The 13,522-nt window shown below is 49.1% G+C and overlaps 5 protein-coding genes across 5 annotated transcripts; 2 read left to right on the forward strand and 3 right to left on the reverse strand.

Moving 5' to 3' along the window:
• Positions 1 to 3,641: 3,641 nt before the first annotated feature.
• PENARI_c010G10288 (putative isochorismatase family hydrolase) lies at positions 3,642 to 4,567 on the forward strand (the record flags this gene model as incomplete). Its single annotated transcript, XM_022632392.1, has 4 exons — positions 3,642 to 3,731; positions 3,812 to 4,124; positions 4,195 to 4,414; positions 4,477 to 4,567. The coding sequence occupies 4 exons, from the start codon at positions 3,642 to 3,644 to the stop codon at positions 4,565 to 4,567; spliced, it is 714 nt and encodes a 237-aa protein (XP_022487814.1).
• Positions 4,568 to 5,400: 833 nt separating this feature from the next.
• On the reverse strand, positions 5,401 to 6,513 carry PENARI_c010G09932 (fungal specific transcription factor domain-containing protein; the record flags this gene model as incomplete). The annotated part of the gene is made up of 1 exon (XM_022632380.1): positions 5,401 to 6,513. One exon carries the CDS (start codon positions 6,511 to 6,513, stop codon positions 5,401 to 5,403), a length of 1,113 nt encoding a protein of 370 aa, XP_022488002.1.
• A 32-nt stretch (positions 6,514 to 6,545) lies between these two features.
• PENARI_c010G05653 (uncharacterized protein) lies at positions 6,546 to 7,850 on the reverse strand (the record flags this gene model as incomplete). The annotated part of the gene is made up of 1 exon (XM_022632258.1): positions 6,546 to 7,850. One exon carries the CDS (start codon positions 7,848 to 7,850, stop codon positions 6,546 to 6,548), a length of 1,305 nt encoding a protein of 434 aa, XP_022487791.1.
• Positions 7,851 to 10,605: 2,755 nt separating this feature from the next.
• PENARI_c010G07062 (proteasome assembly chaperone 4 family protein) lies at positions 10,606 to 11,355 on the reverse strand (the record flags this gene model as incomplete). The annotated part of the gene is made up of 2 exons (XM_022632284.1): positions 10,606 to 10,854; positions 11,131 to 11,355. 2 exons carry the CDS (start codon positions 11,353 to 11,355, stop codon positions 10,606 to 10,608), a joined length of 474 nt encoding a protein of 157 aa, XP_022487990.1.
• A 273-nt stretch (positions 11,356 to 11,628) lies between these two features.
• Positions 11,629 to 12,999, forward strand: PENARI_c010G02480 (uncharacterized protein; the record flags this gene model as incomplete). The annotated part of the gene is made up of 2 exons (XM_022632162.1): positions 11,629 to 11,753; positions 11,883 to 12,999. The coding sequence occupies 2 exons, from the start codon at positions 11,629 to 11,631 to the stop codon at positions 12,997 to 12,999; spliced, it is 1,242 nt and encodes a 413-aa protein (XP_022487934.1).
• Positions 13,000 to 13,522: the final 523 nt, after the last annotated feature.

Raw genomic sequence — 13,522 nt, forward strand, 5'->3', positions numbered from 1 at the left:
AGGTAAGGAAAGCCGCATTTGCCTCCAAAATATACACCCATAGTAGTAGCTACTAAGGGAACATAAGTACGGCTACTGTTAACCTCCAAGATAATATATGTTTGAGACCTAAATGCTAATCAACAGTGTATGCCCCAGAGCTTATAGGTAAAGAATAGCACTAACAGTATTAACATACCCCTCGCCTGGTACGAGTCTTTTCATAATGGCAATCCAGTTCCTGTGCTTTTGACTTCAGGAACCGTACGCTTATGTGGTGAAATGTTGATTACGTGGCTACCAATATCAGTCATTAGGGAAATTCCCAAGGTCGGAGAGTCCTTCAATTTGCTTGTTATTCGGAAGAGCGAAACTACTTAAATCTTGCATGAAATTAGCGCACCTGTTGGTTCAGTGAATGAAGATCAACTGAATCGCTACTTGTTCAATATGTGTGCGCAGTATGAAACAGATCCACAGCTGCTGTGGCTTATACCCAGGCAAGCCAAAATTGAGACTGGGTTTGCAGTTGTAACCCAGTCTTCCCGCTCACAGCAGCCGCAGTAAGACTTGCTGGGACGCTGTAGTACCAGCCACAATTATGGCCTTTGCTTACCTTCCATTGTCTTTTGCGAGGAACAATAGGAGAATACTTGGGGTCTAGATCAGATACGAACAGCAGCACATGACCTCTGTCGGTGTTGTTAGGATCCACTTCTTCTGAAAGTGGATGTGGAAAAATTCAGGTTGTCCATACCACAGTCCCTGATACAGGGTTACCAGAACAGCGGAGTCACAGGGATGAGAAGATCCACTTGGCGGCGGAAGTGAGCAAGCGCGTGTCCCTGCACCGAACGTATCTCGGTCTTTTGATAGCTAGCTTTCAATTTGGTCAATAAGAGAGCGGCTGCTGGTCAGCCTGCCCATACAAGTAAACGTCAGTCAGCTGGGCATAACTTTAATTCTGACAACATTCCGAGTAACTGGGCGTAGTCTAACTAATTACCTCGATGCAGCTCTTTTCTCAGTCACAAGAATTTCCTCCTGGTGAAGCAAATCTGAGGGTCTCAGCTTAGCGCCCAGAGTTTTCTGGTGGAGCGTAGCGTGGTATGCTTAAGTGTAATAAACGTGTAAACTATGATGGCTGTGGTGACTAAACTATTGAGTGTGAATTAGTAGAATAATACTAGATAATTCTTTATTCGCGGCTCGCTTAATGATGCTTGGTCTTATATTTGAAGACTCAGATAAGACCACTGCGACTGCAATTTCAAAGAGATAGCCGGACGAATTAAGGCTCACTATGCCCTATATTGCCTACTTGAGTCAAATAGTTGTCGTTTATCACTCCAGATTTCGCTCCGGAGTCTTTATTACCTAGTCCAAACAGGAATATTTTACCACACACTAGCCTGGTTGCCAAGGGAGACTCTGAATGGATTTCAAAAACATCAGGGACGGGAAGACTGGTCACTCTTTGTCTTACCTGGACTGAAAAGCGACTCCCGAGCGCTCCGTAGTAAAACCTAGGTCCAAATGACTTCGTTTATATTCCATGTGATATGTTGCAACACGCCAAGACATGCCTAAGAAGCCCGTAAGCAGACTCGACCACAGGGTCTCAGATTTAGGTCGATTTTCCGTTTCCGAAACTAGCTACATCCTATGAGACCTAGCAACCAGGCACTAGATCTCCACAGTGGCTACGTTATCGTTGGCAATGAATGAAAAGGCGATATGCGGAGAGAAAATTTTACAAGTTCTGGTATCCTACTCTTGTGTGCATGACTTGGCAGCTGTTTTGGAGATGGCACGCTTCAATCAGAGTTCGAAGGCTTGAGATGCGCGACTTGATTCCCGGAAAAGAGTGTTGGCCAAGCGCAAGACAGAGCGGGTGCATGTTTAGCCCGACGCTTCAGGCTGACAGGCAGATTAGTCTGCGGTTTGTAAGACGCTAAATAACGCTAAATGTCGGCCCTGCAGATGGCGGGTTCCTTCGGGTTTGCCGAGCCGAGGATAGCTTCATGGTCCACTGTGGCAGGTCCGGTTAATTAAATTCGTAATCAGCAGGGTTTATCTGATGGGCCCTGAGAGCGCCGGTGCTTTTGGCCTCCAATTTGTATATTGAAGCCCATCATATTTCCTAGACGCGTTGCCTATTTTTCTCCTGTATGGTGGAGATCCAGGAACGCTTGGGATGTAATTGACCGCTCATCAGACGTAGCTGACGTGAGAATAAAACTGGACGTTGAAAATTTGCTGTGGTTCGTAATTATGCACAATCCCTGCAAAAGTGCATGTTCAAGTCACGCCGCTATTCCGGCAGCCCAGTCTACCATTTGGATGTAATACATGCAAGAGGCCTACTTCACCTTAACCGTTGTACCTGCTATGTTCACTTTCAGCCTGTTGTGAGAAAATCTTCCACTCTGAAACTCCGGCCCCGCAATCTTCGGTCTCAACCATTTGTGCTTAATAAAAGACCTGCCTTGCATTACGGATCCAGTGGCTTGTTCCGTGTCCATAACAGCGGCCTTTACCCCAAAAACAGCACATGGAGTCCCGGCTAGTTCTCTCCAATCTGTATGTCTCGAAGCGCCTCCTGTGTAGTGCCGGTCAATATGCACGATAATCAAATTACCGACAGTTACTAAAGGGGAATATGGATCAGGATCTTAACATTAAATATGGTTTTGTGGGTCTTCGCTAGTCAGGAGCTAGTATTGTCAAATTTGGAGATCAGGGTAACTGTGATAACTGTGACAGAAAGCGAGTAACCTACAGACTGTAATTCAGCCAGAACATACCCATGCGGTGCAGCGGGTTTCTGTAAGTCATTTTTCCGGAATTGTTGCAAAGCCAATAGCAACGTAGTCACCCTCAGCTTTATAGCACCAGCAAGGTTCAAGGGATCTAGAAACAGTCTCAATTATTTTCTCCAGGCAATGCGACGTGAGACTAAAGAACCGTTAGACTACAGATTATTCAGGATTAGCAGTGATTTCTAAGGGCTGAGTGGAGCAGATGTCAGCCGTGCCCAATCCACTTTAGGCCGTTGCTACCCCAATCATCTACACAGGTCAAAATAAAATTTGGAGTCGATATCCCAGGATCATAGTCTTGGGAAAGAATAAATCATCTATTCTCTTGTCGGCCATCAAACTAGAACACCGAATCCCAACAATGAAACCGGAATTCATCTATACCATCCCACCGGAACGAAGCTACTGCACAGCAAGCCCAAGAACAAGCTAAAAACAGAAAATGCCTTCCAAATCAATAGTCACTATCTTATAATCTCACCACAGTCCGTAATATGACGGTCTCTTTACGAATCCCAGTCAAGCCTCATTCTGCAAGCCAAGACTTGACGGTAACCGTTCACGGATATACCTCAAGCCTAGACAGCACGCACTGGCAGCAGACAGCGGGCAACAGACAGCACTAGCATCTCCGGATAGAGATAAGCTAGTGGCGGAGTGAGGCGAGGTGAGAATTAGCAAATCTTTGGTCAGGATTACGGGACGTAAGAACTGAGATGGAGGAAATTCTGGTTGAGGGTCTGGGTATAAAGTCGAGGTCATTCCCATGCAATTGAAGGGCATCCAGATCAACACCTTCTACTCTACTGTCTTCCTTCGACTCTTCAATATTCCTACAAGATGTTCATCTCCGCTGGTATCAAGGCAGCCCTGCTGCTCGCCGCCTCCATTCCTGCCCAGGCATGGAACAGACTCGACAAGGACAAGGCTGTAAGTGAACCTATTCTCAGTACCACTTAGCATGGCTATTTCCCATCTTGGATATATCCAAACCTGACTGACAATTGCAGGCCCTCCTGGTCATCGACCACCAAGTCGGTCTCGCCCAAGTCGTCCGCGACTACGGCACCAACGACTTCCGCAACAACATGCTGGGCCATGCCTCGATTGGCAAGGTCTTCAACCTGCCCACTGTGTTGACCTCGTCCTCCGACCAAGGCCCCAACGGCCTGCTGCTCAAGGAGATCACAGACATGCACCCCAATGCCACCTTCGTCCGTCGCCAGGGCGAGGTTAACGCCTGGGACAACGCCGACTTCCGTGCTGCTGTTAAGGCCACTGGAAAGAAGCAGCTTATTATTGGTGGTATTGTTACTGAAGTTTGTACGTGTGACCCTGAACATATGATATATCAATTCCAAGACGAGTGAACTATACTAACTGAAACACCCAGGCACCTCCTTCCTAGCCCTCTCCCTCATCGACGCTGGCTACGAAGTCTTCGCCAACACCGATGCCAGTGGCACATTCGATATCCGCCTTGCGGAGGATGCGAACCGCCGTATGGAGAAGGCTGGTGTTACTCTCATGGGATTGTTCGGTATTGTCTGTGATCTGATGCGTGACTGGCGCCACACCCCTGGTCTGCCTGAGCTTCTTCCCTTCCTTGACAAGTAAGTTTTGCTCTATCTTCCACGTTGTTTCAAGGGACGGTTTTTCTGACTGCTGTGTGTAGGTACCAATTCGCCTACGGTCTTGTTGCTCGTCACCATGCTGGTTCTATTCAGAATGGTACCATTGCTCCCGTTGAGTTGACTTTGATCTAAGTCTTTTCTGCAGGGAAGTGATTGGTTTGGAGGAGGTGTGAAGGGGACTGACTGGTGTAAAAGAGATCGGAGAGAAATTGGTGAAAGTGTGATATATATGATACATATGTGCTATTTTATCTCAATTGGTAGAAACCTAGCTCGATCGAGATAGCATATTCAAATATCAGTGTCACTTTTGAAATGATGCAACTCTGAATATTTTTAGGCACCATACAAGTACTATTCAAACAAGTACTATTGGTCTTGTTGGAACGTGTTTGATTTAAGTTTATTCTCACAGCGGCTTGACTAGTCTGGATGTCGAGGCGGGCGTCAAGGGGACTTGGGGAGAAGAGATAGATGTGACAACAAAAGCGGGATATATATTTTGCCAGTAAATAACTAGCTCGGTAGAGATGCCTTGCTTCAATATTAACGTTCTCTTTAAAACAATGCAAACTTGAATAATTGGGGCCGGTTCGCCATCGCTATAAACAAACTAACGATGCAAGATATAATCCCATAGTAAGCCCATACGTATGCTTAGAAGGTAAGTATATACAGAAGAAGGAAAAGAGCTATGAACATGATTCGGGCATGGGTATCGGCAATGCAATATTTGCAGGACAAAATGAATCCAATGACAGCAGACGATGAGAGATGATTGCTGTGGTTTGAGGTGTGCCGGATAAAGAGTATCTGTTATACGGACCATATTCTATGGCCGTAGACCACTAAAGATGCATGTGTAGGAGGTGGCAGTAGGCAAATGAGAGATAAGAGATGATGTCGCATGATGCGCCAAAGACATAAAAGCACCGAAACCCCAATAAAAGAAGACAAACACCGCTTCAAATAATGCTAGCAATCGTCATGCGTGAATGCGCCGAGCTAGACCTGCGATCCGAATCCGAAGTCGCTAACTCAGGCGCAAGAGTCGATCCCGAATTCGTAGGAACCTCTTGGCGGGACTGCCCACCCATAGGCGTATCTCGTTGAGAATAAGCCCTCTGCCGCTGCTCGGTGAAGAGCTCTTGCACAGTTTTCTCAATCCACTCCCATCCCTCCCACTCAGTGTCGCGCTCGTGCTGAGCTGGGTGACCCCCTGAAACAGGCGTTGACCGCATTGGTGACATCGCTTCGAGTTGAGATCCTGTTTCGCTGCCATGCCAGACCCAGCTTCCGTCGCTGGTTCCTTGCATATCGCCTGAGACATAGGCCATCATTTCCTCGTCGCGTTCTAGGTCGATGCCGTCGCTGCGGCGGAGTCGGGAGAGGAGACGGCGGAGGAAGAAGGAGAGGTAGCGGCCGCAGGCGGCGTTGACTGTGCGGACGTCGCCGATTGAGGCAAGGGCTTGGACGCAGGCTAGCGCGCCGGCAAATTCTTGTCGGAAGAGGAGGAGGAGGGTACAGCGCCAGATGTGTGTGCAGAGGAGGGAGCCGGCGCCGGAGGCGAAGAGGGCGCGCGGGTCGTTGTTTCCTGCTGGGCCTGGGGGTAATGCGTTTGCGTTTGGGTAATTGCGCATGCAGCGGGCGAGGATGTTGGCTGTGTCGAGGGCTGTGGAGACACAGTAGTCCATGGCGGAAGAACGGACGATATCCGGGCAAAAAGGGGAGATGTTGTGGCGGTGGAGGAGGAGACGGGCGTTTTGTAGGTATATTACTGGAGCGAGAGAGCGAGGGTCAAGGTCTTGGTCTGTTCTTGGGTGAAATTGGGAGGGGAACGTTGCGAGGCAGGTGTTGAAGTGAAGTTCGAAGGTCTCGAGAGTGGCGGGGCTGATGGTGGCTGACCGGAGGGTTCGCGTGAGTTGGCCGATTGAACGGACGACGTGGATGGTTGCTAGAAGGGGCGATGTTTGCTGGCCTTCGGGGATAGGGCCTCTTTCTGTGATATATTGTTCGTCCACGGGACAAGGCAGGTCAATGTCGCAGTCTTGGTCATTGATTAGAACTGGCTTGCCCATCTCGAGAGCGAGTAATCTGAAACAGCTATGAGCTAGGGTTCATCCAGGTACTTGGGCATAACAAACCTATCCCAAGCGTATAGTCCCCACCATACGCGCTTTCGCATCTCCCCTTCGACCGCTGGCCAGGGTCCTGACTCAATGTGCAGCCCCATCTCTTGAGCCACGCGCACAGCTGAACCAATCCATACCCAACTTGCTGACTTCGAGTTCACCTCGTAGAGGAAGATACTGGCAAGCAGCGCAGCCCGAGCTCGATCCAGATTGAAGTTGTCGTGCCAAACATCGATGATGCCGCACGAGGTGCGTATGTATTTCTTGCCTTGCTCCTCCCGATCCAGCTCGTTGGTGTGAATAGCACCGCAGGCGAATACTCCAAAGAGAACAGCAGCCCATTCATTCGAAACACCCAACAGCGACCCCGACCGATAGACCTTCTCATACTCCGCCATGAAGATGGGCCAGTGGAGCACCGGAAGCACCGAATGAATGCAATTGAAGTACTGCGCCAACAGATGGTCCGCGAGAGTCTTTGGAGGTAGCTCTGGCGCATCACCAGTAACCAAAGACTCAGGACACTGCTGTCGATAAGGCGTAGGAACCTTCAAGATACCACGACCATAATGTCGCAAATTGGATCGCACATCCGAGAAATCCTGAGCAATAGGCGCCTTCGACCGCCGCACAGGACGGTACTCAATCTCCGGCAACTTAATCAAAGGCTGCGCAATGCCCTCATCGACATCGACCATGCGATCAGGACGCATCATGCCAGTCTGCAGATGCTGCAATTGCTGCTTGGTGTTCTGCAACTGCTTCTCCAAGTCCTGCACCTGCTTAATAGACGACATACGGCGATTCGTTTCCTTAGTAAACTGACATCGCACCTTGCGATTGTTACATTCCGTGCAACTAGACGACTCCGACGCATCGCATTTGACCTTGCGCTCGCGACAAGCGTCGCAGCTGGGATCCTTCCTACGCTGTCGATATGCGCGCTTTTGCTGCAGCTGCGCGGGCGTTGGCTGCTGCCCAACGGGGCTGGTTTGGTACAGACCCGGACCGCCCGGTACTGAGCCCAGCGGCGCGTCGGGGAGCGCACCGCTTTCTGCGGGCGACCCGGAGGCGGAGTCGTAGAAGCGCGAGTATGGCGATGTCGCAGGGGCTGGGAGGTGTTGTGGCATCGGTTGGAGTAGATGAGCCATTCGCATCCCGCTGTCAGGTCTGCTGGGCGGAGCGGAGAGCAGCGCCGGGGCCGGAAATGCGCCGGTCACTGATTGTACGGGTGGAAGGTCATAGGGATTCGGGTTATTCCCCCGAAAATGGGAGGGCTGCATGGTGTTGGGATGGAAACCACATTCAAGGTTGGGGGAGAAGAGAAAAAGAGAAAGGATATCGCCACAGTGCCTAGGCTATTCCTAGAAATGCAAGTGTTACGGTAAGAAGGCCATAGTCGGGAACGAAGAAAAGAGGCAAAAACAAGAATGTAAAGGAGAAGAAGAACCAGATCGGCGGTAAAAGCAAAGATCGTGGAGAATATTAATATTAATATTAATGTTAATGTTAGGGATTTAAGGAATCTTCAGCCGAAATGACAGCGGGACTAACTAACCAACTACACACTACACACACCACACTCTATGCTCGAGGTCAGACTTCACTTTCCCGAGATCGGCAGTGGCAGTGTCGATGAATACTCAAAGCAGAGTGCTCAGTCATTTCTTCCATGGCCCACCAGCGGGCTGGGATATGAACCTTGTCTTCTTCTCGATCCGGTGTGCTTTCTGGTCCACCAGTCCTAGTGGATGATCAGAACTGGTTCGGCGTCTGAGCAGATCCCGGAGCCCGTCCCCTGAAGTCAAGAGTGAAGATCTTGTCTTGTCTATAATCGTATGTCTGAATGATCGACTCGGTAGGTATGCACCGGACCACATGGAAGCCCGGATGGCTGGCCCGGGCAGTGGGACCTGGAGCCAATCTTCTCTTCAACAGAATGCCGAGCATCTCGCCTATCACAGCCGAAGTGCTAACGGGTTGCCCCGAGCTTTATCCGAACGTTTATGTTTCATCTGTGCAGGTCCATGTATCTTGAAGTCCTCGAAATCACTTCTCTGGACCCCCGGCGTTCCCACCCTAATAGGCTTGGTGCCGAGCACGGAGTATAGCTCCCGTGCCATTCCGCCATGCCTTGATGCGCTGGCCGTGAAATGCTATGCAGGAAAACCCTGCACAGACACTCAGCCGCCCCTCCCCCTTCTCCATTATGGGCTAGTCCTCCGTCAATCTGTCCTATGAAGGCTCGGAACTCCTCCGATCGGCTCACCAAGCGACATCTGGCGCCCTGATCGACTCGTATCGAAGGAACAGGCTTATTTGAATTTCCCCGCACAGCCTCGGTTAGAGGCAATTCGAGGAAAACAGGTTACATGTATAACGATAATCCACCCGAACAATGCAAGAAGGGCTCGGGGCGACATTCCTTGGAAAACAGGGGGTGCATGCACGAGCTTAACCATAATGGAGTCAGAACTCCCCTCGGTTCGTCCCGTCGGAAATATTCTCCATAATGCAGGGGTTTGGAAGCATGGACCTGCGATAAATGAGCCAATGATCGGGTGAGAAATATGTCCCGTTCGGCCTAAAGGAGTCTTCATTTCCTGGCAAGGAGATTGCGGTGTAAATCTCAACCCCTTTTTCAATTTGGTCTGCCTTCTGGGCCAAGCGGAGACTGTCTACGCGTCGAGACTGATCATCAGGCGGTCTCAGATGATCATTCAAGGGACGTGTGGATATCGGACGCCTCCGACAGGGTTCTGACGTAGTTAACGTCCCATAGCATAGTTAAGCTATGCAAATACATGTACATGTTCATGCTTCACGCGCGTAAATGCAGACCATTCATCTAAACACTCACATGTATTTTCTACAGGTACAGATGTCTAAACCTCAGTTCGCCCCACAGCGGGACAACGATCTCGAAACTCACCCGCTAACCGAGTCATTCCGATTTGCTCTGCCCTGCTGTCGCCGTTAACCTGAGACTCCCGAGGCCTGCCGTCTGTTAGTTCCGCAAATGTCTCAGATTAATTAGGCTTGGACGCTTTGACGTAGGAGATCTGAGATGCCCGGAGTGCCTGCCGAGTGGACGATTGGTCCCTGTCAGGGGCGCATTGTTCGAGTGGTTTATGTGCATTCGTAGTTGTACTTTTATAAAGCCTTTCGCTTGGAGGACCTGGTGGATATTGGAATTTTGTGTTTGTGTTGTGGATCGCGTAAATGTAACGCTATACTCCATACTACTAGTAGCATGTGAAACTCTACTTTTTTCGGTGCTGCCTACTGCTACGTACTACTGCTTCTGATACTCCGACCCTAAGCATGCAAATTGATTGACCCAAGCTTACTTCTATGTGTACTTTCTCAGGATACCCGAGCAATATAATGGTGGGGCCCGTTCGTGTTCCTGAAACCCTGAAACAATGGCATCGGCCACTAGCCATAAGGGCGCAATCCTTCCGATGATACAATAATGCCCCTTAGATCCGATGAATGTACATTTTATCTAACCACTTGATAGAGGGATATCTTTTGCAACTTCGTCACATTACTCTCCGCTTTCAGTTGTTGTCTAAATTGGTAGACCCTTGCTTTTGAGACGGAGCCTTCCACATTGAACTGGACATATATAATTTAGATATCGAACGAGATGAAGGACGATGTTTAGTGAACTCTTGGATGATCCCCATCGCTGCATTAGGCTCTCACAGGGCCCCTTATCGTCCTTGATAAGTTAGATTCTGGGACTGTATTATCGCCGCCTGAATGGGAAGGATGATGCTGTACCTCTGTTATATGATCTTTAATGCTGGGCAGAAAGCATTTATTAACAACAGTGTGACGGCCATGTTTCACCAAGGACCCGAGTCACAAAGGCAGAGATCATAGACTATAGAATATTGTTTGACACTGCGCTGACATGGAATTCCAAAAGTGGTATGCTTCATTAAACATTTTTCTGGGCGTGGCAGTTTAATCTGGTGAAAAAGACACTGCAAATTCCACAAGAGAGATCTCGTGATATTCCGAATACATTTATTTCGCACTTCTAGCCTTCTCCTGTTTATGCTCTTCCCAATTCGCCATAATCACGTTAACAATGCTGGTAAGTCCCTCCATCTCTTCCTGAACTTCCAAGCCCAAGGAATGCGGGTCAATGCTGCAACCGACGTAGACGGGCATGTAAAGCCGTCTAGCCAGGATTTTGGCTATGCGAGTTGTGTATTCGATACTGGGTGGTGATGTGTAGAGTGTGGTTGAGATTGTTGATTTGGGTGACGTGCGCTGTATTATGTTAGAGATATATTTAACAACAAATCAGAGTAATTTCAATGGGAGATGCTCAAGTCACAGGATGCGACGATGCTTGATACATATGAACATTGTGTGTGTTTGGGGTTCAAAGATGGGGGCAGTGCTTGTTTGATTGCTGTTTCTCCAACGGAAAGGGACAATTCAACCAATTTGAATAGATAAATACCCTATCTGATAGGAGTGTAGCACGAGAAATCTTCTTTTTTTACATGATCAAGGAGAAAGACTGATGTTCAAGATACTCACATCAGGCATTGCGTAGACAAAGCTCCCCATCGGCTTGATAGAGCCACCCGAGTCACCAGGTGTAGATGTAGCGAGGAAAACAGTGGCACAATGGTTCATAAAGTTCAAGTGAACATGTGCCGTTGTGTGCAAAGCTCTGGGCAATGTGAACGAGAGCTCTTGAGGCTTGACGCTCGGCGGGGTAAGCTCTGCTTGAGGGATAGCTGGAGACATATCGGTGGCCATCGCTACTCTTTCTCTAGAGAATCAAGAAAGGACGAAACAGCCAACCTAGGTAGGATCTCAAGAGGAATGGCGGGTGTTGGTGATGTTGGAGTCCCCGCCCTCCAAATGTCGGCCAATCCCAGGTGTTTCTGCCTCAGGACGAAAACATCCCACTTATTTTCTTCCCCTCCATATACTCCTTTGCTACTCCATATTTCTTTGATTTATTGCTATCGTTTTGATTCTTAGAATCTAGAATAGAGGGCACAACGCCTCTCGCGTGCAGATTTTAGCATGTCATCTGAGACACACCAAAACCCCCAGACTGGGGAAGAGGAATCCAGCTGGGGAGGTGATTTTGATCCATTTTCTGATCCGGAAGAGCGCAGAGTGCTGTTTGCTGCTTTTGACTCATTCAGGTATGTCGATGAGGGTTGTCCTTGATGGAAATATTGTTGGTCTCAAGCTCCAGCGCTCAAGATGCTCCAAATATGCAGAACCTGAAGTCTACAGACAAAAACATCGGACTATAGTTAACCTATTGATAGACAATATCGGCGAAATGCCCACATGAACACCACACATCGCAGGCGGCAGGCCTTTTATGCCCTGCCATCGGCACACTGGCAGATGCTATCAGAGCCGCCATTCTCTATCCTTGACAACTTCAACAAGGTAGATGACGCTATCGATGTCAATGCTGAAATTGCAGATGCAATTCTTGCAATTGGATTACAATCATTTGATCTTCCTACCAATCCCGACAAAAATAACCCAAAGGAAAATTGGCATGACACAGCCACTTCATCGGACGTCAACAAGGCGCATTCGACGATCCGCCAGTTCTATCGTGACTGGAGCCTGGAGGGGCGAACCGAGCGAGAAGTGTGCTATGACCCCGTCATCCAGGACCTTCACAATGAGTTCCAGGCAAGGCGCGACAGCGGAGAGGAAATCCGCATTTTGGTTCCTGGTGCCGGTTTGGGGCGTTTAGTCTTCGAGGTCTGCATGGCTGGCTATGATGCCGAAGGAAATGAGATCTCCTATCATCAACTCCTGGCCAGCAACTGGGTTCTCAATCACACTGAAGGAACGGCAAAGCATGCGCTTCATCCTTTCGCATTACATTTCTCCAATCTACAATCTCGAGCGCAGCAGCTTCAGCAGATCATGATACCCGACGTGCATCCCGCCTTGGCGATGCAGGAGATGGCCAACTCAGGCCGTCGCTTTGGAACAATGTCCATGTCTGCAGCCGATTTCACCGTATTATACACCCAGCCCAACAATCAGCAAGCTTTTGACGCAGTCACCACGGTATTCTTCATTGACACCGCGCCAAACCTGATCCGGTACATCGAGACGATCCGACACTGCCTCAAGCCGAACGGGCTGTGGATCAACGTTGGCCCGCTATTGTGGCACTTTGAAAATGGCCATTCCCGCAACGAAAGCGAGGTCGGGCACGAGGAATCTGGGATAGGTGAGCCTGGCAATGTAGAGTTATCCGAGGACGAAGTGTTGAGCCTCGTGGAGCGCATGGGCTTCCGCCTTGAGAGGCGGCCTGAGGATCGGCGGGCTTGCGGCTATATCCAGGACCCAGCGAGTCTGCTTCAAAATCTTTACCAGCCATCTCACTGGGTGGCCCGCAAAATTCCTGTCTAGGCTCTGTCTAGGGGAAATTGGGCGTCTGTAATTAGAAATGACAAGGCTGTGCGGCTTTGCCCCCATGGTCCTAGTGCTTGGGGGCCAAAACGAACAAAGAACACATCTGAAGCAATTCCATGGTAAAGGCATTCCTTAGTAAAAGATAAATGGCATTTGAAGCCTACTGTGATATATGTAGTCCGTTGCCGAGTAAATTACTCCGTATAGGCAAATGTATACAAAGTACCCCGCGGGGGAACCTACAAACAAACGGTGAGAGAGTGTATACAATTGCAGAAAGAGAGAGACGGACAAAATTAAACGAATATACAAATGTCAAGTATAAGCGAAACTCGAATTCGGTCTTCATTCTGCCCCTTCAGACCCTTCAACCCTTCAAACCCTTCAAACCTCCCGTTCTTTCATCTCCCTTTGATCTCTCCACCTCGTATCCTCAGCCTCACTTTCCCCTCTCTTTCACCTTTTTCCCCTTCCCACCTTTCTCGCCTCACATGGACCTCATGAGTTCCCGATTCAGGTT

Source organism: Penicillium arizonense (assembly GCF_001773325.1).
Source record: "Penicillium arizonense strain CBS 141311 chromosome Unknown PENARI_contig010, whole genome shotgun sequence".
Classification (NCBI taxonomy): Eukaryota; Fungi; Ascomycota; class Eurotiomycetes; order Eurotiales; family Aspergillaceae; genus Penicillium; species Penicillium arizonense.